This window comes from Lissotriton vulgaris, chromosome 7, assembly GCF_964263255.1.
Source record: "Lissotriton vulgaris chromosome 7, aLisVul1.2, whole genome shotgun sequence".
NCBI classification, from domain to species: Eukaryota; Metazoa; Chordata; class Amphibia; order Caudata; family Salamandridae; genus Lissotriton; species Lissotriton vulgaris.
In genome coordinates this window covers 1,531,704,104-1,531,727,868 of record NC_141695.1, presented here as the reverse complement: position 1 = coordinate 1,531,727,868, position 23,765 = coordinate 1,531,704,104, and the positions used below count along the sequence as shown (strand labels likewise).

At 46.0% G+C, this 23,765-nt stretch overlaps 1 protein-coding gene across 2 annotated transcripts in view; it reads left to right on the top strand.

Annotated features, from left to right (window-relative positions):
* Positions 1 to 23,765, top strand: part of LOC147705945 (uncharacterized) — a 243,889-nt gene that overhangs the window by 171,235 nt on the left and 48,889 nt on the right. Inside the window, exon 3 of one of the 2 annotated variants that reach the window (XM_086932416.1) lies at positions 20,464 to 21,529. The exons of the other annotated variant lie outside the window; for it this stretch is intronic. Coding sequence (XP_086788542.1) covers positions 20,464 to 21,305 — 842 coding nt within the window. The 3' untranslated portion in view covers positions 21,306 to 21,529. Of the gene's footprint in view, positions 1 to 20,463; positions 21,530 to 23,765 lie in introns of those variants that run through there. 2 annotated transcript variants of the gene reach the window in all.

The following is a 23,765-nucleotide window of genomic DNA, read 5'->3' as shown; positions in this document are numbered from 1 at the left end:
CATCACAGGTTCCCAGCACCCTCTGTTTCACCCCTGCCACCCTCTGTTTCACCCATGCCACCCTCTGGTACATCAATGCCACCCTCTGGTTCATCATCACTGTAGATTATGGGGGGAAAAAGCAAGCACACCTGCCTGCTTCAACTGACATGAATTAATTTGGGGTTGATTTATTAATGTGTCACTGTTTTAAAATTCCAGTCTGGCACCTGCTTCCTTATCTGTAATTTGCTTTCTGTTGCAGTGCAAATTTTTTTTCCAGGACCTTTGTGGCCTACTTGTAGCTATTCTATGAGCCTGCTGTGAGGGTCAGAGCAGGGTCATACAATTGTTGCAACTAGCAACTGAACTCTGGAGGGGCCCTTGTCAGGAAGCACTACAGGGAATGGTTACTAATGATGAGTTTGAACTTTTGAACCTGCTGAATGCTTTCACTATTGCAAAACTCGTTTTTCTGCAGAACAGCATTACAGCAACTGTAATGCCCCGAACAAGCTTATATGAGAAAGTTGATTTCTAATCCAAAAGTTATCCAAAGAAAATCAAAAGGCCTCAAATCCAAAAAAGTGCAGGCAAATGTCAACCTGAGGAGTTATTCTGATAAAAATCATCATTTTCAGAAGGTCTATGCTGCTTGCTAGTAGATTTCTTGTGCAGAATTGCAATTTTTGTAATTTCGCGAGTGCGAGATTGTTGCTGCCCGCCGTACCTACATGTTCGCAATTGCGAACTTACACCGCACGCCGCTAAATTGTATCACCAAGAAAAAAAAATCAGCTGCGTGCGAATTTGCGGATTTTCGGTAAATTCGCGAGCGTTCGCGGATTGCGAATTTACCGAAAATCCGCAAAATCTGCGAGCGGAACGGATTTTACGCCCATGCTTAGTCCCAAGCCATCTCTCTTAGCTGCAACTTTCTTTTTTGCACTGCAGTTTTATAGGCCCTTCTAGTTTGCTTAACCCTCTCAGGGTCCCTAGGCTTCACATTAAGCTCCTCCAAGAGCCCTCTGTGCATACTAACACAGGCTTGGTCAAACCATTTTTTATGTTTCTTGGGTCTTAGTTTGCAAGGGACTGTCGAGTTCATCGCTGCCTGCCTGGTAATACGGTCAAATGCACCTAGGATTATTGATGGATCAGAATCCCGGTCCATACAAATTCCAAACTCCTCTACGCAGTCGTTATATAGATTTTCAAGAAAACTATCTGGGGTAATTACCTCCCATCTAAACCTGCGAGCTTGATCTTTTGGAGCGATATTGGAGTTAGTTATGTGAACCAGGGGTTTAGTCTTCTCAGTAACAGAGATATTGATAATCAGAGTCAAAGGGTTGTGGTCACTCAGGCATGTATGGGTTACACGGAAAGTACCTAGTAAGTCCGTCAATAGTCCTGAGACTAAAATATAGTCAATGATACTTGGGTCACCTTGGCCCGTATAGATGGGAGATGAAACGTCCGACTGTACAGGGCAGATCAGATTATAGGTCGATAAAAAGCTCTCTAGAAAAGACCCAGAGTTTGTATGCTCAAAATGTGTTAGCCCCTGCGGGCCATACTCCACTTCTAGTCTTGACATACAATTTGTAGGACAAACGTCAATGTTAAAATCACCAAGGATTAGTGTATGGTAGGACATATCAACCTTAGCCCCATAGTCATCCAAAAAGGCAACAAGAAGTCTTAAATGCTCTAAGTCATCACTTCTTGCAAAGGAGTTATAAAAATTAACCACTAAAGAACCCAGTAAGTTTTTCCCTGTTATTTCAACTGCTAGAATGGATGGTGAGCACATATCTATTATCTTTGCCCTATACAATAATTGTAGACTAATTAGCAACAAAAGCCCCCCAATCGATCTCCCCTTTCTAGAAGGAACAGCATATTTACAAAATGACAAGTACCCGTCCAGAAAGTAGGGTTCTTTTGAGTCCCAAGTTTCTTGCAGAGCAATGATGTGATGGCTAGCAAGGAAAAGTTCCCAATTAATGTCCCCCCTTTTGGACCGAAGACCTGCTATGTTCCATGATAGAATTTTTAATCCAGGAACACTAGATGCCTGCAGAGTCGAATTAGAATCGATGAGACCCTGAATGAGTGGACTGAGCTTTTCGATAGGAGGTATGGGGGTGGCAGGTTAATCACAGGAAGAGGAATATCTTCCTCTGCGATAACCCCATCAACCCATGAATCCACTATAGCCAATTGATTTACTGATAGTCAGCCTTGTTCATCCAAGTTAGATAATGCCTCGAATCTATTTGAGACTAAAATATAAGGGAAACTCTCGTTCTGGAGTCTCAATGGGGGCCTGTAAAAATAACCTAGTAAATGGGCAACAATAATGGTGGCAGAGAGCGGGAAATGGTCATAAGCTTTAAGGATCATTTGGGCAGCTCCGGGACTTCGAAAATTAACAATAACACAATCCCCCCCCCCCTATATTTTGTTGCGACTGCCTCACCCATGCGACTCTGCGCACCATCAAGGACAGGCCGGCGGCGGCAAATCTATGATATCTCGCGCAGGCTTAGTGGGCGCATTGTTAGTGGTACTGGGTCCGTTGCTAGAACACACCAGAGCGGCGGTCAGTGCCCTAGATGGACCCTTCGAGGTGGGCAAATCCTGACCACCCAAACAAGAAGAGGTTGCCTGCCCCCCCATGTCCTGCAATGCTACGCTCAGCTTTGAGAAAGGCCCCTCTGAGTTTAATCTTACAAGCTGGTTTAGCGAACTTGCTACAAGCATTTCTTCATTAGTGTTTTTGCTACCCCTAGGGTCATAACTTGATTTTGGTCCCTAACAGAATAACCACTCCTAGGCCCTACCGGCGCCCCTTGTTCTAGGGCTCCCCCTGCAGTCCTCACTACGTCAGTGTTTACCCTTACCTCAACACTTTTTGAGAGCAGGTCAAGTTTTTCCTCAATTGCCCCCTGTTTATTCCAAAAAGGAGCGAGGAGAGTGGTAATTAAGGTCTCCATTCGCTTCCAATGGTCCGGGTTGTCTCCGGGATCCGTCAACTTGCTCACACTAGGGTTAATAGGTAAAGGCCACCCTTTGTTAATTCTTGGGGTTGATTTCCCTTTTGGAAGTTTCGTCTTTACTTTCTCTTTATTTTTACCCCTCGATGCTTGACTGCCCCTGGTACGATTGGCCGGTGGTTCCCCCGGTCCTCCCTCAGGGTTAAAATCCAGCCCTAGTGAACATACAATAGCCGATCCTTCACAGTCCCTAGAGACTGTGTTGGATCTAGTTACTTGTTTACCTTGGGACGTCACAAGGATAGTGGCTGAGTAGGAATGGACTTGGGGAAGTGCTTGGGCACCAGAGAAATCAAGATTCTGCAAATGAAGATGACCCCCTGTGGCACCATGGGTACTCAGACTTAAAGGACTAGAGCGTTCAGTAGGAGCAGTGTCTACCATCTCTCCCCTCCCTAGATCAAAGATAGGTTCTGTGTCAACCATACCAACTTTGGATACTTCAGCGAGCTCTATGCTTGTGAGGCTTGGGGTTTGTAGAGCTGGCACAGGTGATTTAGCCATTCTTATTGCCCCCAATGAGGATCTTCTTTGTCCCACATACGCCCCCAAGACAATATCTTTCCGGTAATCTGGATTTCATGCTGAAGCACAGATTCAGCCCTGGCTAGGAAAGCGTCCAGGGTTCCCACTACCTCCCCACCACCCCTCTGCCCTGTGAGCTTACGTTTTGTGGCCATCAAGCGATAAATCTGAAATTTAAAATGTTTAAGACAGTGCTAATAGGGCTCACCAGTTCACACTAAATAAATACAATTACTGAAGCTTAAGTTATAAGTCAAAATTCACTAGCAGTTAAACATAAACGTCACTGAGCAAGTCCTCTACACCTCCATGATGAGTAAAAGTCCGGTGAAAGGGAGGTGGCCCTGACCTGCCTCCTCCTGGCTACGACGGGCGAGGACGGGCCCGCCCTTGGCCCGGGCTTCGCCTGAGCAGCGCCGGGGCACGCCCTCAGATGAATTTAAAGCGCCTCCCGGTGCTTTAACACTGACGCGTTGTCTGCGTCGCAAGGCAGCGGTGGAGGACACTGAAAGTTGTGGTCCTGGTCCCCGTGCGGCGGTAGGAAAGCCTTGGTGCAGTCCCTCCTGGGACTGTTCGAAGAACAGCCAGCGGCAGCAACCAGCAAGCAACCAACAAGGTAGGGCAAAGAAGCAGTACTGACGAGGGACCCACGCTGCGGGAGCCCTCAGCTGAATTTAAAGCGCCTCCCGGCGCTTTAACAGTGACACGTTGTTCTGCATCGCAAGGCAGCGGTAGAGGACCTGGAGTTGTGGTCCTCGTCCCCGTGCTGCGGTAGGAAAGCCTCGGTGCAGTCCCTCCCAGGACTGTTCGAAGAACAGCCAGCGGCAGCAACCAGCAAGCAACCAACAAGGTAGGGCAAAGAAACAGTACTGATGAGGGACCAACGCTGCGGGAGCCCTCACGTGAATTTAAAACGCCTCCCGGCGCTTTAACAGTGACGCGTTGTTCTGTGTCGCAAGGCAGAGGTGGAGGACACTAGGAGTTGTGGTCCTCGTCCCCGTGCGGCGGTAGGAAAGCCTCGGTGCAGTCCCTCCTGGGACTGTTTGAAGAACAGCCAACAGCAGCAACCGGCAAGCAACCAGCAAGCAACCAACAAGGTAGGGCAAAGAAGCAGTACTGACGAGGGACCCGCGCTGCGGGAGCCCTCAGGTGAATTTAAAGCGCCTCCCAGTGCTTTAACAGTGACGCGTTGTTCTGCGTCGCAAGGCAGCGGTGGAGGACACTGGGAGTTGTGGTCCTCGTCCCCGTGCGGCGGTAGGAAAGCCACGGTGCAGTCCCTCCTGGGACTGTTCGAAGAACAGCCAGCAGCAGCAACAAGCAAGCAACCAACATGGTAGGGCAAAGAAGCAGTACTGACGAGGGACGTGATTGGCTTTGAGGAGCTGAGTGAGTGACCTTTAACTCTCACCCTGTGTAATAATATGATGAAGAGTTCAGCCAAGGCAGTTTTTATGTAGGCTTATTTAAGTTGTAAGTTGTACAAAGTAAGAGCCCCACCAGTAGCAGCCTCTGTGCTGCTCAAACCATCACCAACTGACTCAAGCACTCCAAGATTCCACACGCCAACATTCTCATACACAGTCATCCAGGTTGAGCAGCATACCACAACATCTCCCTCCTTTACAATGGAAAGGAAAGAACTCTCAGGAGGCATAATGAAAGATAGCATCTTGAAACATGGCATGAAAATTAATACTGAAACATGGCATGAAAATTGAAGGTGGGAAAGTAGGAAATACAGATGGAAACGGAAGTCGGTAGGGAGTAGCAGGAAAGACAAGAAGCACAAAAGACTCACTCGTGCACCATCCCCTTTCTCCCAAAAACACAACCCACACACTCCCACACCACAAGCAACAAACCAACCCAGGTAAAAGGATCATGCATGGTGGCCAGGCAAACACGAAGAAAGTACAAAGGTACCAGCAACACGGTGAAGGAGAGAACAAAGCAAAGAAGGAGAGAAGTAAGCAATGAAGTAGAGAGAACAGTAAATGAAAGACAGCCACAGAAAGAAAAAGAAAAATGATGGCTGTAGATAGCACAAGCAGTATAATTGGAGAAAGGTCCCCAGAACACAGCAAACAAAAAGATGTTGAGCTCACAGGGGTAGGAAAGAGGTGTAAATGGAGAGGTGAGCTACACCATGGAACTTCCCCAGAGCAGGTTGGGGTGAAAGGTGTGGTAGAAAATACCCCACGGTACAATGTAATATGTTGACGCAAAATATGACATTATGCAACGTGAAAATTGACGTGGATACACCACATGAAATTATGCAACGTAAAAGCAGGAACCACACGAAACAAAGAAACATGCAGGAACTGCAGATGTGGGAAAACACCACATGAAAGAATGCAACATGTGCAACAAACACCACCCCCTTTTGTACTGCTTTTGGCCGCCATAAGTGTGGCAGGGTATGCTCAGACGTGAGTCCCTTGCTCACTTTGCCACTGGATTCAAGCAAGCTGGGCTGAAGACGGCTGGAATGCCAGACACCGGTCCTCAGAAGCTTGTTTCCGGTCCAGGGAAGACATGGCTTGGCAGTTCGGGCTGGACTGTTCCCATGAGGCACAGGGTCAGACTGATTTGCATATAGCCATGTCTGAACTGGGGTGGCAGAGTGGGCTAAAGAACGGTGATGGATTAAACCAAGATCTTTTGACTGGGTGTGAGTGTTTGATTGATTCAGATGCTCCGTCCATCTCCACCTCCTTTTGTACCGCTTTTGGCCATCATATGTGTGGCAGGGTATGGTCAGACGTGAGTCCCTTGCTCACTTTGCCACTGGATTCAAGCAAGCCGGGCTGAAGACGGCTGGAATGCCAGAAACCGGTTCTCTGAAGCTTGTTTCCGGTCCAGGGAAGACATGGCTTGTCAGTTCGGGCTGGACTGTTCCCATGAGGCACAGGGTCAGACTGATTTGCATATTGCCATGTCTGAACTGGGGTGGCAGAGTGGGCTAAAGAACGGTGATGGATTAAACCCAGATCTTTTGACTGGGTGTGAGTGTTTGATTAATTCAGATGCTCCGTCCATCACCACCCCCTTTTGTACCGCATGTGCAACAGGTAGCAACGATGTGGGGACACACCACAAGAAAGAGTAAAATTTGGTGTAACCAGTAAAATTTGGTGTGGCGGAGGATAACAAACTATAAAATGGATTTCATAGGAACAGCAAAACTTGGTGTGGCGGCAGATACCACACAGTAGAATGCATTTCGTAAGCACAGCAGAAGTTGGTGTGGCGGCAGATACCACACAGTGGAATGCATTTCAGCATACTACACCCTGCTTGCTGCTAGCTTTAAATTATGGGATGAGTGATGTCCGTCGAGAGAATGATGGCGGAAAACTCTTTTCAGTTTTAACAAGCTACTGCCATACTGCGGAAACACAGGCAGACAGTGAGGAACTGACGAAGATCAGGAATTGTGTAGTTTTTAGTATGATAAGGCCACGTACACTGGGCTTCCTTAACTCCTGGTCTTCCCTCACTGATGATCGGGGTCTAACAAAGGCCTCCTTTATCTGACCCAAATCCCGCTAGCTGCTCGATTCCGGATTAACAAAAAGGTCTGCTCTTCCCAGGCTTGAAAAACACTCCTTGATGTATTTGAGCCACAGGATATGGGAGCAATGATCAAGGGTGATGCAGTCCTTTAAAATCTGTTTCTTTAATGCAATCCCTTGGCCAAGCTACATTTTTATCTATAATGAAAGGGGGAATATGGCCAACAGATTAGTGAGGTAGGCCATACCAAGCTCTTCATGGGCTACAAAGGTAGAGGTACCCTAAGGTACAGCTAGGAGCCATCTCAAAAATATGTTTGTTCTCTTTGTAGATCTTCATGAGCAATATAACCCCAGATTTCACTGCCATACAACACCTTGGCAATGCACTTAGCCCTGTAGATCTGCAAGAGTGCCCCAATCGGTCTCTTGACCAATCTAGATGCAAAATTGAAGATAGATGCATTTACCCATGTAAAATCCCCTTCTTTTTGCTTTTTAGAGGCCCCCTGTTCATCTTGGCATGCAAAGGAACCCCAAATAATAATGGGGACTGGTGTGGACCCATCATTAAAAGTGTAGGACTTCCTCAAGCGAGATCCCACCTGCATCACATAGGATTTAGAGTTAGTGACCAACAGGTCTTGCTCTTCCATAAATTGGTCAAAAGAGTTGGGCAGCGTTTGCAGCCCCCTCCCAGTCCGGACCATGAGGATAGCGTTGAAGGTATACAGTAGTACAGGCAGACCACGCCATCCCACCTGGGGTAATTTCACCTTAGACTCCACTAAAACCTTCTCCAGATTATTGATGTATAGATTAAACAGAAGAGGGGGCAATATACAACCCTACCAGAACCCTCTCTGGATAGATATCTGTTGCGTGACCTTGAGGTTATTAGTATATCGAACACAATTACTGAACTCACCAACCTGAACATGTGGGCAGCAACCACCTTAGGCATCTACAAGAGGGGAAGAGATCACAATGTATAAGTCCGATTTGCGAACCTGGCCTTATTGGTTCCCAAACAAACCCTCACACTATGGGGTCGATTACGATGGCGGTGAATCCGCATCCTCCGGGCCGGTGGAAGCCACCGCCGGCCCGGAGGATGCGGATTCACCGCTGCGGCACAGAAAACACCCACTGCCAGATTATGATGGCGGTGGGATCAGCGGCGGACAGCATGTCCGCCCGCCGCTGATCCGTGGGGTGTGGACCGCACACCGCCAGCCGCATTAGGATGTGTGCAGAAACATGCTTTTCCACTTCTGCTTTTCCGCCGTGGAAAAGCATGTGGACCTTTGCTTCTGGGGGCCCCTTGCGGGCCCCCAGGGTGTTGGGGGGTGGGGGGTGCACATGGGGGGTACCTATGGTACCCCCCTGCAGTTGCATGCACAATGCGGCAGGCACTGCGTGGTGCCTGCCGCTTTGTGCATGCAAATGCACAGCATGCACTTTTAACTTTGCAGGCGGGTGCTGCTTCAAGCAGTACCCGCCGCAATGTTAAATATATGGGATGTGACCGCCAGGGTGGCGGTCACATCCTAATCGCAATGGAGGGAACGCCGCTGCCCCTGCAGACAGTCCCTCCACCTCAGGGGTGGCGGACGGACGAAGGTCCGTTCGACATCATAATCGACCTTTATGTTGGAGGGCTGACCAGCTCTCCACGGTAACACTATGGCATAAGGAGCTCCTCCGGTGGGAAAAAGACAAAAGTGCTAAACTGCACCAGGCGGAGGCTCAATACATCTGTAAGATAACCATAGCAGTGGCCTTGGACACAATGTTCACACAGTTTAAAGAATTGATGCACGAGGAGGTCCCCTCTCAATGAGGAGTGGTGATTTTGTTGGCCAACACACTGACAGTGTGCAGGGAGCACTGAAGAGAGCTGCAGGAAGCGCAACCCTGCACCCATTCCCACTTGTACACTGTTCACCCATGAACACAAATGCAATTCTTGCGCATGCTGCTGTTTAGTTACCCCCTCGCTTACAGTGGGAAGAGGTTTGCACTCACATCTTCGAAACAACTTAGTTCCACCCCACAATGGTGTCAACTCGGGCTCACAGGGATTGCACAATGGATACCGCTACTCTGAACAGGTTTTACCACTCCGCTTTTCCACTGAGGCCCATGGCCACCCATGTACTTTTGTGTGGAACGAACACCAAGAATAGACTAAATGTATCCACCTCTTGACAATTGTTTGTCGCATATGAGAATTTATCTATGTAAAAGAACCCTCAATAAGAAGAGTTTAAAAAAAAAAGAATTGATTGTTGTGAGCATAGAAAACGATCTTACATCAGAAATTTCAAATGAGAAAAGCCAGAAAGGAAACAGAAATATTAAACAAAGTGGGGCTAAGCCAGGAACTACGAGGCACCCGATATTTTAGGGGATTCACAGGAGACTAAAAAAGAACAAGATACACAGCAAAAGTGCAATCTGAAAGGAAAGAATGATACCATATCTGAGCATCTTTACAGGTTCCTACGTCTAGAACTCGAGAGATGAGAATAGGATGTGAGACAATGTTGAATTTGCATAGAGATCAAGTTGGACTCAGGACTTTGTCTAATATAAACTTAATATCAGCTGTAACAGCTAGGCTGACTTTGTACTGTGCATAGGACGGAAGCCAGATTGACTAGAATTCAAAATGACATTGTTTCCAGATACCTGCATTTTACAGACATTTCGCATGGTAAGTGTTAGACCTGTCACCCTTAGGGTGGTCTAACCCAAATCTTTTTACTTTTTGCCTCCACGTTTTTCTGATACTCTTTGTTGGCCTTAGGACTCTTAGCACTTTACCACAGCTAATCACTGCTTGAGTGCATTGGCCTAAACATGTGTGTAATTGGTGTATACCTAATTGACATATTTAACTTACTGTAAGTTCCTTGTAAGAGGGCATGCCATACACCCTGGGCCTGTAAGTTAAATGCTACTAGTGAGATTCAGCACTGATTGTGCCACCCACGTAAGGAGCCTTTCAAACCTGTCTCCGGTCTGCAACTACAGTGCCTGCGTGTGAAGTTTACTGCCACTTAAACTTGCCATTTAAAACTACTTGCCACGTCTAAAACTCCACTTTTCTTCCAAAAAGCCCCCCCTTAAGGGATCACAGACAAAATATCGACCAAGAAAATATCGACCTACAGGAATATCGATGCAGAAATATCGAAGGCAAGAATATCGACATCCTATCCACAACATGGTAAGTACAAAAATATCGAGAAAAAAATATAGATGTTAAAAATATCGATGTTAAAAATATCGTTTTTTTGTCTATAAAAATATAAATGTAAAATAAAGTTAATAACACTAATAAATAAAATAAACATAGTTAAACATATCTAACAATGTTTAAAATTAATAAATAAAACATATATAATAATGCATTAATTAAACATATACAGAAAATATATCATATATACATACTTAACAATGAGGAGTAATCATTATTTTAATAATTCATAAATTAATAAAAAATATTATAAATTACAAATACATTTACAAACATAAATCAAAAACATGAATAAAAAATAAAGAATTATGTTTAATAAATTAAAAAAATTAAATATACTTTTAATATTTTTAAAATTAATTATATACTACATTATCTAAATTTATACAAAAAAATTCATAGCTAAATAAATAAAAATATGTTTCAAAATACATAAGTAAGAAAAAGACAGTAATAAAAATGTTGAATACCATAGAACTTAAAATTACCATTCCCACTCCACAGAGCGCAACAGTAGAGAAACCGTTGGATAGCGTAGGGGTACAAATTACTATTCCAACTCCAGAGAGTGCAACAGAAGGGAAAGTGTTGGATAGCGTAGGGGTAGAAATTACTATTCCAACACCAAACAGTGCAACAGTAGCCAAAGCGTTGGATAGCATAGGGGTAACAATTACTATTCCCACTCCAGAGAGTGGAACAGTAGGGATAGCGTAAGGGTAAAAATTACTATTCCCACTCCAGAGAGTGCAACAGTAAGGAAAGTGTTGGATAGCGTAGGGGTAAAAATTACTATTCCAACTCCAGAGAGTGCAACAGTAGGGCAAGCGCTGGATAGCGTAGAGGTAAAAATTACTATTCCCACTCCAGAGAATGCAACAGTAGGGAAAGCGTTGGATAGCGTAGGGGTAAAAATTACTATTCCAACTCCAGAGAGTGCAAAAGTAGGGAAAACGTTGGATAGCATAGGGGTAAAAATTACTATTCCAACTCCAAACAGTGCAACAGTGGGGAAAGCGTTGGATAGCATTGGGGTAAAAATTACTATTCCCACTCCAGAGAGTGCAACAGTAGGGAAAGCGTTGGATAGCGTAGGTGTAAAAATTACTATTCCCACTGCAGAGAGTGCAACAGTAAGGAAAGCGTTGGATAGCGTAGGGGTAAAAATTACTATTCCCACTCCAGGGAGTGCAACAGTAGGAAAAGCGTTGGATAGCGTAGGGGTAAAAATCACTATTCCCACTCCAGAAAGTGCAACAGTAGGGAGAGCGTTGGATAGCGTGGGGGAAAAAATTACTATTCCCACTCCAGAGAGAGCAACAGTAAGGAAAGCGTTGGATAGCGTAGGGGTAAAAATTACTATTCCCACTCCAGAGAGTGCAACAGTAGGGAAAGCGTTGGATAGCGTAGGGGTAAAAATTAATATTCCAACTCCAGAGAGTGCAACAGTAGGGAAAGCATTGGATAGTGTAGAAGTTAAATATAACATACTTATAAATAATTGTTGTAAATGAAATAATTAAAAATTTATTTTTTAAATAACTCTACATCATTTGCAAATACCCATTAATAATTACTAAAAACATAATTACAATTGAATAATTATTTACCAACAAAAAAACAATAAATACCAATAAATATTAATTAATAAATATAAATTACCAAATAATTAACAATTAAAAATATCAATTTAAAACCATTAATTACCAATTAAATTAATTAATTACCAATTAAAAAATGTAATTGCCAATTACAAACCTTAATTACCGATTAAAAAAATTAATTGCCAAATAATAAATTTAATTACCAATTACAAACCTTAATTACCAATCAAAAAAATGAATTACCAATTATAAAAATTAATTACCAATTAAAAAATGTAATTGCCAATTTCAACCCATAATTACCAATTACAAAAAATGAATTGCCCAATAAAAAAACTAATTACCAATTACAAACCTTAATTACCAATTAAAAACATTAATTATCAATTATTAATTAATTAGAAAAAAAAAATTATCAATACCAATAAAAAATTAATAATTACTTAATTACAATTAAATTACTTCCCACCCAATTCCCCTATAAACCCACAACCTGCTACAGAACTTAAACGCAAAAATTAATTAAAATTAATTTACAATTACTAAAAATTAATAATTAATTTACTATAATTAAATTACTTCCCACCCTATTCCCCACTATAAACCCACAACCCGCTCCAGTACTAAAACATAAAATTAAATTTAAATTAACATTTTTAATATATAAAAATAGTACACATATATTTTAAAACAAATAAATTACTTAACAAAAAACAAATATTGATATTAGTAACATAGAAATTAGTGACATCGATATATTTGATATCGATATTACTAACTTCGATATTACTTACATTGATATAAAAAAAAAATCGATATTACTTACCTTGGGGTCGATTTTCTGTCCAACGATATTCTTGACCTCGATATTCTTCACCTACGATATTTTGGACTCGATATTACTGTAGGTCGATGATAGGGAATCGATATTTTGACTGTGCACCCCCTTAAGGTAGGCTTATGTAGCCCTAGGGTGAGGGTGATATGTAAGTAAAAGGTACGACACTTATATGTATGTTTTGTATATCCTGGTAGTGACAAACAGCCTATTTTGTTGTTCACTACTATGAGGTCTACTCCTCTCATGGGTTAGAATTGTGAATTCCTTAATACACTTTTAGCTATACTTCCTGATCAGAGAGGAGTATCTTTTTCATGTTTCATATCTTTGGAATGGTAATGATAAATCCTCCTTTCTGGTGAAGTTGGATTTAAACTTATTGTTTTAGAAATGCCACTTTTAGAAAGTTTATCAATAACTGTGGGCACCCAATATATCCTTGTGCGCTTGTGTAGTAAAGTTAAACAGGTAAACCTTGTTTTGAAGCGATTCATTCAAAATATGTTAAATATTTCCACATATCTTCTATAAAGTGACAACATATGACACCACAGAATATTTAAAACAAAATTTGAATAATTGATTTGGTAAATAAATTACAGTACCCAGGTGTATAAGAAGATTGTTTTTGATTTATATTAAAAAATGCATCAAACAGGGGTTCCCAAACATATAATTCTCACATACATTGATAACAGAAGTGAGAAATAAATCAGAGATGGAAATATACTGGTGATTAATTTATCAATACCCATCTTCACAAATTCAAATATTGAGTTGATCCTAAACATAGGAATGAAAAACTCAAAGAAATTTTATTTAACAATAACTAAAAGGAAGAATGAGTTATAAGTTGATGTTTCGCTCTCCATTGCAATATGTTGATGAGACTATCGTGAGGACGTAAATGGATCTTGGGAGCTTTGAAATGTAGGCATCTGGGATGGATGGCACTAGAGATGTTGATTGAGCGGATGGATGAAAGAGGAATAACAAAAGTAACCTTTCCATTTCGGCAGTAGAAGGTATTTGAGAATCTACCTGTGTGGAAACCTGTATAGAATGGCAGAATGAGGCAAGTGCACATTTGGGCCCTAAGGTGATATCTTTGAGGATCTGAAAAAGAAGATAATATTACAAAAGCCCTTATTTCTTAAGCAGCAATATCCATCATATAAGAAGAGGTTGGAATAGGTCAGCAACTGCTGCTGCTGTTGCCTCTGCTCTTACTGGTCAGGAAAAGAGAAACTCTTTACTCTTATTTTACCTATCTAGCAGACAATTGCAAGAAGGACAGCCCTGCTTGAAAGGCTGGGGAGCAGAGGGATAGAAGCCAGGGGGTGGTATGGATGTTAAATGAGTAGCCATGCAACAGTAGCAGGAAAGCCTCTAAGCTCTAATGGTATCATGAGCAGTCTGTGATATATCACGTCTGCAGCACACACAAGTCCGCAGAGTGCAAACTTTGGGTCATTCTGCCTTCTGCCTTCAGCCATTCCATATACATGGACTGTCCTGCACAGCAATAAAAGCACTGTTGAGGTATGAGGAATATCAAGTTTAATAGCCTGAAGCTAATGCTTAATCCAATGTGTCAATAACACTTCAAGAAATGCTTCAGGCGAGTGACCCAATCAACTAATGGCTGAAAGGGGTTCCTCAAAGCCCCTTTTAGGTCTCGCTAGAGTCAGCGCACGTGCTACTCTTGCGAGAAATTTAGTAGGTGGTCTAAAAGTGCTAACCAGGCCGGCCACCAGCTTGCTATAACACTCACAAGCGCGCGACGTGCACAGCACTTTTTCCCGTTGCACGCATGCGCACAAAACTCATGTCAACTCTGGCTTTTTTTTTTTATATTTCATTTCGCGGCTGCGCAACGTTACTTTTACGGCCGTGCGGCCAATGCTTGTTCTGAGAGGTTGCAGCTCTGGACATTCTTTTTACGTGCCTTGCACGTGACCCCGTGTCCTGTGTGTCCCTTCCTCACATGTGGATGTTTACCCAGCAGCACTTGGCATGCTTGGGTTTTTAGAGCAGATTATGTTGATGGTTCCTGTCAGAGGAGGGACGTGACGAGCTCCGAGTTTTTTCCTGCCGGAAGCAGTTGTTGTCCTGGGCAGTGCCCCCCCTCAGGCTCCTCGCTCCACCACGAGACACAGGGCAGAATTTCACGCCCATTGTATTTCCCGAATATTTGCAGTCGAATTAACATGGCTCTGAAGGGAATTCGACTTTTCTATTCTTAATAACGCTGAAGGTCACCACCTTGATCTCCATAATTTTTTCTCTAGTTCTTGCGGTCCCACGTGTTTTGCCTTCAGTACAGTACAACCAGCCTGGGCGGTGACGTAATTTTTGACATTTGCATACCCATAATGCACCGGCGCAGCAATTGATGTAATGCAGGGTTTTTTCCACGTACAAATGTTTTTTTTAAATAATCATAATTTATTTTGATAGGAAGGGTACCCCAAGCGTAGTACTTACCGTTTTTTTTAAATTGAGAAAAGCACTCTTAGTATGAAATTATTTGAAAATGAGACTTTATATACCGCTGTGTATACTAGCTGATATGTAGTTTCATAATTCCCATCCTTGCCATAAACATTATGTGCGCGCCTATGGGGCCCAAAGAGATCCTGCATGTGATTCCTTCTCTCAGCTTTACCTTCCAAGTCCGGGGATCACTTTGCAGCCTGAGGATTTTAGGCCCCTTCTTATAATACAAGTCACAGTAAGCCAGCACTGGCTGAAAGTGCGACGACAAAAGGCAAGGTATATTTGGCATTTATGAATATAAAATTAATTATACTAAATAAGCTACGTTATACTCCTGCACAGCTGAGCTACACTTTTTTTCCACACAATGCACTTCTCAAATTGGCCTCAAAGAAGTCAAAACGAATCCAGGCTAAAAAAAGCTGCAAATTGCTCAAGAAAGTTGGTAGGTCCTTCCATTTTTCGGGGTTCTTTAGTACTTTATTGCTCTTGCGTGCTTCTCTCCTGCCCCGTGTCGCTGTCTCCTTGTCTCGCTCGTTTGTTTCTCCTCCCGGCCTGTGCTCCATGTTGGTCTCTGCCACATGTGCTGCTTTAAGCCCCTTCTTCTCCCACTCAGCTTTTATTTTTTCCCCACGCCCCCCTCATCCATTGCTCCCCCATTCCTCATGGGCATCTCAATTATTTTGGGCATTCTTTTTGGAGGGCCAAGCAACAGCAAACGACCCACCAAAAAAGGAGCACCAAACATAGCCACCTCAAAAGCATTTCTGCACGCATTATTTTTTACTGAGTTAGGTAGTATGCATTATCAATAAAAGAAAAACAAGGAAAATAGCACACGCGTCATTTCCTGGGTGCATGCAATTGTTGAGACGCATGTGCCCGCATAAAAAATGACATGACCGGCAACAGCTGCCCATTTAGATTTTTGCTGATGTTGCACAGCATGGCTAAACACCATTGGCAAAGCCAAAAGGTCGAAAAGGCTTCGCCAATGCTTTTTTTTAAATATCTACTTCACCGGACATTTAATTTCTTGCATGTGAATAATGGGTCACACTGAATCTGAATTCACAATGTTTTGTTGCACATTGCCACCTAAGTACATTTACATACCAACAGGAGAAATGGGATGAAAGGAATGGTGTGAGGGCATTCGTACAAATGTTTTTCAACTCCTAGAAATAAGTGAGACTCAAAAAAATTTTTAAGCTGTTTCTAAACACTGTGTTTACAAGGTGGGAATGTGGAATGGATAACCCACATTTTGTTGGGATGTAAGGAAAGGGGATTCACCATGGGGATAATCATTTTCCATATGATTTCAAAACATGCAAAATAAACTGAAAAACTTTTAATTTACTACAATGCCAAGTGGTCTGTGAACCAGTCTTAAATTAGACAACCGATAAACTGCATGAGTATGTTTAGAGGAACTAACTCATATCTGATAAACTATGGCTTATTTTAGTTACACAATCGTAACTTTGTGACTTCTCAAAATGTAATCGGTACAAGAGGGGGTGGTGATGGACGGAGCATCTGAATCAATCAAACACTCACACCCAGTCAAAAGATCTGGGTTTAATCCATCACCGTTCTTTAGCCCACTCTGCCACCCCAGTTCAGACATGGCTATATGCAAATCAGTCTGACCCTGTGCCTCATGGGAACAGTCCAGCCCGGACTTCTCAAAATGTAAATCAGCATTGGCATAGCCAATAGGTCTCGCCTTTGGGACCTTATAAGAGTTTAGTTATCCAGCACAATATCCTTGGTGCAACAACATTAAGGGGCCCATTAGGATAGCGGGCGGAAAACCACCCCGACCGCCATGGAGGCGGAAAACAACCGCCCGACAGGACAGCGGAAATACCGTCCGCCAAATTAGGATGAACCGCCACAAAAGACCGACCGCGGCGGTAGCGGGCCAAGCAAATCCGCCCGACGCGGGCGGAGACGGCAAAAAAATGACCGCGGCGGACGGATAAGCAGCGGAAATGGCACATCCCACCGCATGGAAAGCGGACACACCACACGGCAAATTACGATATCCCCGAGGGTGTCGCGGTCAGAAACGCCGACACCGACCGGCGCGATCGCACCCAGGAGTGAATGGGAGAAATGGCGCTCAAGCAGCAGCAAAGCCACCGCAGCGGAGAAACATGAAAAATATGGCGGTCGATGTGAAAACACCTCAGTGATGCCAAAATCACATGAACAAAGTAGCACTGCCCCCAAAATATACAACACACATACACATAAATATAAATCATTAGAATCATACACAAAACCACAGAACCACTCCCACAACACAACTGACAACCTAAATCCAATTGGACACACCCACACAGCTGAGTACAAAGCCACCCCCTTCACTGACCACAATCCTTTGCATCACTCCAGAAGAGAAGGCCATACACCACACCTGACAAGAGAGTCTATAGAGCAAAGCACACACACCCACCCACCACCACCATCAACACTACCATCACACCATCACAAACAAACCCCCATCACACAACCCACCTCACACATCCCCACCACACCCCTGCACCCACACACCCCTGCACCCACAAACACCTCAACCTCCACACACCATGACAGCACCAAAAATGCCCCCAAAATGCCCAAATTCACAGAGAGTGAGTTGACAGTCATGGTCAACAAGATTGTGAGAGTAGAGCCACAACTATTTGGTAGCCTGGTCCAACAGACACCATTAGCCACCAGGACACAAATGAGGGAAAGGATAGTCCAAAGGGGGAATGCAGTAGTGGCCACCCCAAGATCCAAGAAGGAGATCATGAAGCTGTGACATGATCTGAAGAGGGTTGTCAAGGAGAGGAGGAGCAAGAACTGGACGCTGGCTAACCAGACTGGCAGTGGCCCTCCCATCCCACCGAAGACCTTCACACCATGGGAGGAGAAGGTGCTTGCCATACTGCTACCTGAGAGTCACACAGGAGTAGCCGGGGGAGCGGAGGCTGGTAAGTACAGACAAATGACAACCACCACAATGCCAATTACTACATTGCAATACACAAACACCATTACACTGTCCATCCCCACCCAACATGTAGCCAGCCATCCTGCTGAGGAGGGCTGTATGGGGAGGGAGGTCTGTACAACAACTCACACCATAGCCCCGGTCCCCCACCCAGGAGCATGTCTCAGCCATTGCACAGTTTAACAAACAGACGTACAGGTTGGTAGCCATCATGTATTGGAGCTTTGTTGTGGGGTGGGAGGCCTGTATCACTACTCCCACCATAGCCCCTGTCCCACACCCCAGCAGCATGGAGGCCTCCCCCACCCAGGAGCATGTCTCAGCCATTGCACAGTTTAACAAACAGACTTACAGGTTGGTAGCCATCATGTATTGGAGCTTTGTTGTGGGGTGGGAGGCCTGTATCACTACTCCCACCATAGCCCCTGTCCCACACCCCAGCAGCATGGAGGCCTCCCCCACCTAGGAGCATGTCTCAGCCATTGCACAGTTTAACAAACAGACTTACAGGTTGGTAGCCATCTTCACTGAGAGGGTGTGGGAGGGAGGGAGGGGGGGAGGGAGGGAGGGAGGCCTGCACTACAACTCCCACCATTCCCCATGTCCCACACCCCAGCAGCATGGAGGCCTCCCCCACCCAGGAGCATGTCTCAGCCATTGCACAGTTTAACAAACAGACTTACAGGTTGGTAGCCATCATGTATTGGAGCTTTGTTGTGGGGTGGGAGGCCTGTATCACTACTCCCACCATAGCCCCTGTCCAACACCCCAGCAGCATGGAGGCCTCCCCCACCCAGGAGCATGTCTCAGCCATTGCACAGTTTAACAAACAGACTTCCAGGTTGGTAGCCATCTTCACTGAGAGGGTGTGGGAGGGAGGGCGGGAGGCCTGCACTACAACTCCCACCATTCCCCCTGTCCCATACCCCAGCAGCATGGAGGCCTCCCCCATCCAGGAGCATGTCTCAGCCATTGCACAGTTTAACAAACAGACTTACAGGTTGCTAGCCATCTTCACTGAGAGGGTGTGGGAGGGAGGGGGGCCTGCACTACAACTCCCACCATTCCCCCTCTCCCACACCCCAGCAGCATGGAGGCCTCCCCCACCCAGGAGCATGTCTCAGCTCACTGAGAGGGTGTGGGAGGGAGGGAGGGAGGGAGGCCTGCACTACAACACCTACCATTCCCCCTGTCCCACACCCCAGCAGCATGGAGGCCTCCCCCACACAGGAGCATGTCTCAGCCATTGCACAGTTTAACAAACAGACTTATAGGTTGGTAGCCATCTTCACTGAGAGGGTGTGGGAGGGAGGGAGGGAGGCCTGCACTACAACTCCCACCATTCCCCCTGTCCCACACCCCAGCAGCATGGAGGCCTCCCCCACCCAGGAGCATGCCTCAGCCATTGCACCGTTTAACAAACAGACTTACAGGATGGTAGCCATCATGTATTGGAGCTTTGTTGTGGGGTGGGAGGCCTGTATCACTACTCCCACCATAGCCCCGTCCAACACCCCAGCAGCATGGAGGCCTCCCCCACCCAGGAGCATGTCTCAGCCATTGCACAGTTTAACAAACAGACTAACAGGTTGGCTGCCATCTTCACTGAGAGGGTGTGGGAGGGAGGGAGGGAGGGAGGCCTGCACTACAACTCCCACCATTCCCCCTGTCCCACACCCCAGCAGCATGGAGGCCTCCCCCACCCAGGAGCATGTCTCAGCCATTGCACAGTTTAACAGTTTAACAAACAGACTTACAGGTTGGTAGCCATCATGTATTGGAGCTTTGTTGTGGGGTGGGAGGCCTGTATCACTACTCCCACCATAGCCCCTGTCCCACACCCCAGCAGCATGGAGGCCTCTCCCACCCAGGAGCATGTCTCAGCCATTGCATCCTGCACAGTCACCTAACAGGCACGTATCTACAGTAAATCCGCATGAAGTGTGTGTGTGTGTGACCTGCATCCAGAAAACCTACAAAAATAGAACCCAAAGCATTGACAATCAACATGTATGACTCCATGATGTCCCTCAGCACTATGAAATGTTACACGGTGTTGTCATGATTAGTACTACTGATAAATGCATATGTAAGTAGTGTACAGACAGATGATGATACGCAGATGACACAAACACTGACCACTCCCCGTCCACTCCACAGGTGACGATAAACTCACTGCTGAGGACAACACCAACGACCAGCAGAGCCAGTCTTCGCCCCCGACACATGGACTCTCAGATGTGGACTCCCAGGACAGTTTGGATGATGAGCTCCAGGCCGGCCCATCTGGTGTGCCACAGACCCAGAGGTCCCAGGCCCCCATCCTCCCCACCACCACCTCTGCTGCCACTACAACGCAGCAGACCCCTGCAGGCACGGCCTCTACCAACGCAACCACCACAGCCACCACCGCCACTGCCACCAACACCACCAGGACCACCAGTACCACCAGCAGCACCCACCCTGTCCCTAGGGATGACCATCCCACACCAACAGCTGTGGAGGGCAGGGATAGAGTGCGTGGCCCCCCAGTGGCGAGTGAAGAGGTCCGTGGCAGCAGAGCACGTGGGAGGGCCAGGGTCACCACCAGATCTCGGGAGGAGTGGACACCATCCTTTGACCACTTCATCAGAGTTGTGGAGGCCTACCCAGAGGTCCAGGGACAAAGTGGCCGGTCGGATGAACTTTTGAGGGAACTCATCCTGCTGATGAGGTCCATCGATAACCGCCTGGGACAGATGGTGGACCTCATGGGCCAGCAAATGGCGTTGCAGAGGGACAGGCCTGTGTCCCAACCACCTCCTCCGTCCCCTTCTGTTGCACCGCAGGATGACAGTGCACCATCCACCCCTGCGCCAACAGTGAGGGACGAGTCCCCTGACGCCGCTGGCCATTCAGCAGGCCCCCTACTGCCCAAAAGATCTAGGGGGCATCCAAAGAGAAGCCTGGGAGTCTCTGGAGGCAAAGCACCTACCACACGCCAGTCACAGAGCCAGCCGTGAAGACAACCCTCTTCCCAACTGCATTCACTGTTTGGACTATCTTTCCCCACATTGCCCTGGCAAAGGCACCTCTCTGTTGGACTGGGTCACCACATCCATGTGGTGTCTCCTCTAGCATCTCATTGAACAGGACTGTCAACTCACTGCTCATTCCACACATTCATGTAAATATCACTGCACCAATCACATGTCCACTCACAAAATAAAATACCTGAAGCACAAGATATTGTGTAGTGATTCATCTAGTACTGTATTTACATTGTTGATAATGTCCATGATGTGTACAAATGATGTTCAGTATGCAGGGCAGGAACTCTCTGTAGCACCTAGGGAGACACAACAGAACAACAGTCACTGGTCTCATTGTGGCAACACGCAGATCACAGCACTACAAATATCCAAGACATCACAGGCATATTACACAATGTCTAGCAGATGTGCACAAATACAGTCCAATATACATCTCTGCACTGATCGTCAATTTCACAAATGACACACATGGCTGACAGAACATGTGCCTATTGGTTACATCCGCGCATAGCCATTCATAACAAGAGCAACAACACCACACAATGTACAAGTTGTACCTCGTCAGCCACCTTCAAGTGAAGTAGCGGGCAATGAGCTGTTGGCGCAGGTCAACTCCTTCTTCCTCTCCACTGTCCTCATCACTGGATTGAGGTCCCTGAGCAGGTGGTGGCCTTGGTTCATCACCATCGTCCAGGAGCAGGGGGACACCCCTGTGGATGGCCAGGTTGTGCAGCATACAGCATGCCACAAAGATCTTGCACACCTTCCCAGGCGAGTATGCCATTGCGCCTCCGGTCCTGTCAAGGCACCTGAACCTTGACTTCAGCAGGCCGAAAGTCCGCTCGATCACCCGTCGTGTCCTGCCATGGGCCTCATTGTAGCGGATGTCTGCTGGTGTCTGGGGATTCCGGAGTGGGCTCAACAGCCATGGGCGACTGGGATATGCTGAGTCACCTGTGAAAGACAATCACACATTGCAATGTTGTACAGCCAGAGTGCAGCAAGTGACACACAGCACGCCATAGCAGTAGTGATACTCACCCACAATCCAGGCACGTTCGGGATGCAGATTCTCCATCATCCGTGGCACCATGCTGTTCCTCATGATGTACGAATTATGTGCCGAACCTGGATACTTTGCACACACATGTGATATGGTCATGTCCGCAAGGCACACCACCTGCATATTCATGGAGTGGTAGTGTTTGCGGTTCCGATAAATGTGCTCCGTCGCCATTGGTGGCAACAGACCCACATGGGTGCAATCGATTGCACCAACTACATGTAGGATGCGCCCTAGGGGATAGAAGTCACCCTTCACGGCAGCCAATTCACGTCCCCTGGGGAAATGTATATAGCGATTGCGATATTGCATCATGGCCGCAAGAACATCCCACAGCACCATGCTGAACATGGGCTGTGACATCCCCCCAGCGTTAGCCATGGTCTCCTGGAAGGAACCAGTCGCAAAAAAGTGGAGTGCTGCCATCACCTTGTAGGTGGGTGTGAATGCCGTAGGATAGTGACGGCGAGGCAGCAGGTGGGGCTCCAATAGATCACACAAGATCTTCAATGTTGGTCTGTCCAGCCTGAATTTCCAGATGATTGCCTCATTCTCCATGTCCTCCAGCACTGTTAGTTGACGTAGGAGATCCGGCCTCCTCCTAGTTGAGGAGTGGAATGAAAATGTCAGTGACAAGCATCATGAGATGGGCATAGCACAAAACACCAATGATGTCATGGGAAAACAACGAGTGCCAGAGAGATGCATGACACTCCAGGTTACATGGCTGGCCAATAGCTACCCACAGACGGCACGCCTCTCCAGTGACAATACACAAGTGCCACACACACATCTGGGACTGTGAATGCGTATATAATGGATTAACAATTCACATGTGCAGACAAGGTGCAGCAAGACCCGCCAAGGTATTGTGACTTACAATGTCTATCATACACATCTGCTGTACCTTCCACACCTCGAGGCATCCTGTAAAGTCAGTACACATTCATCAACACAATGATCACAGTAGCAGGAACACCTCGGTTGTGTGCATGAGCAGTTGTGATAGCAAAAGTCTGGTCCGATACAATGAGGTGCCACCAGCCAGGTGAAGGTCTGCATTGACCATCAACTCATTCTACGTAATGACATGATTTACAACAGCTGAAGTCTGTCAATCAACATCATCCATCAAATGTGTCACTAAAATGTCTGAAACACAGGCCAAAGTGACTCACACTGAACGTGCGTCCACCTGTGGATGACATGGCTGTGTGGCATCGTGTGTACAATGATGTCCCCTTCTCCATGTTGCTGCAGGGTGCTGATACAGTGTCCTTGATTGACATACACACCAATGGGTACGAAAATGGGAGTACCTACCGCCGTGCCCCGGCGGTGTGACCCCAGCACCACCATCTCCCCAG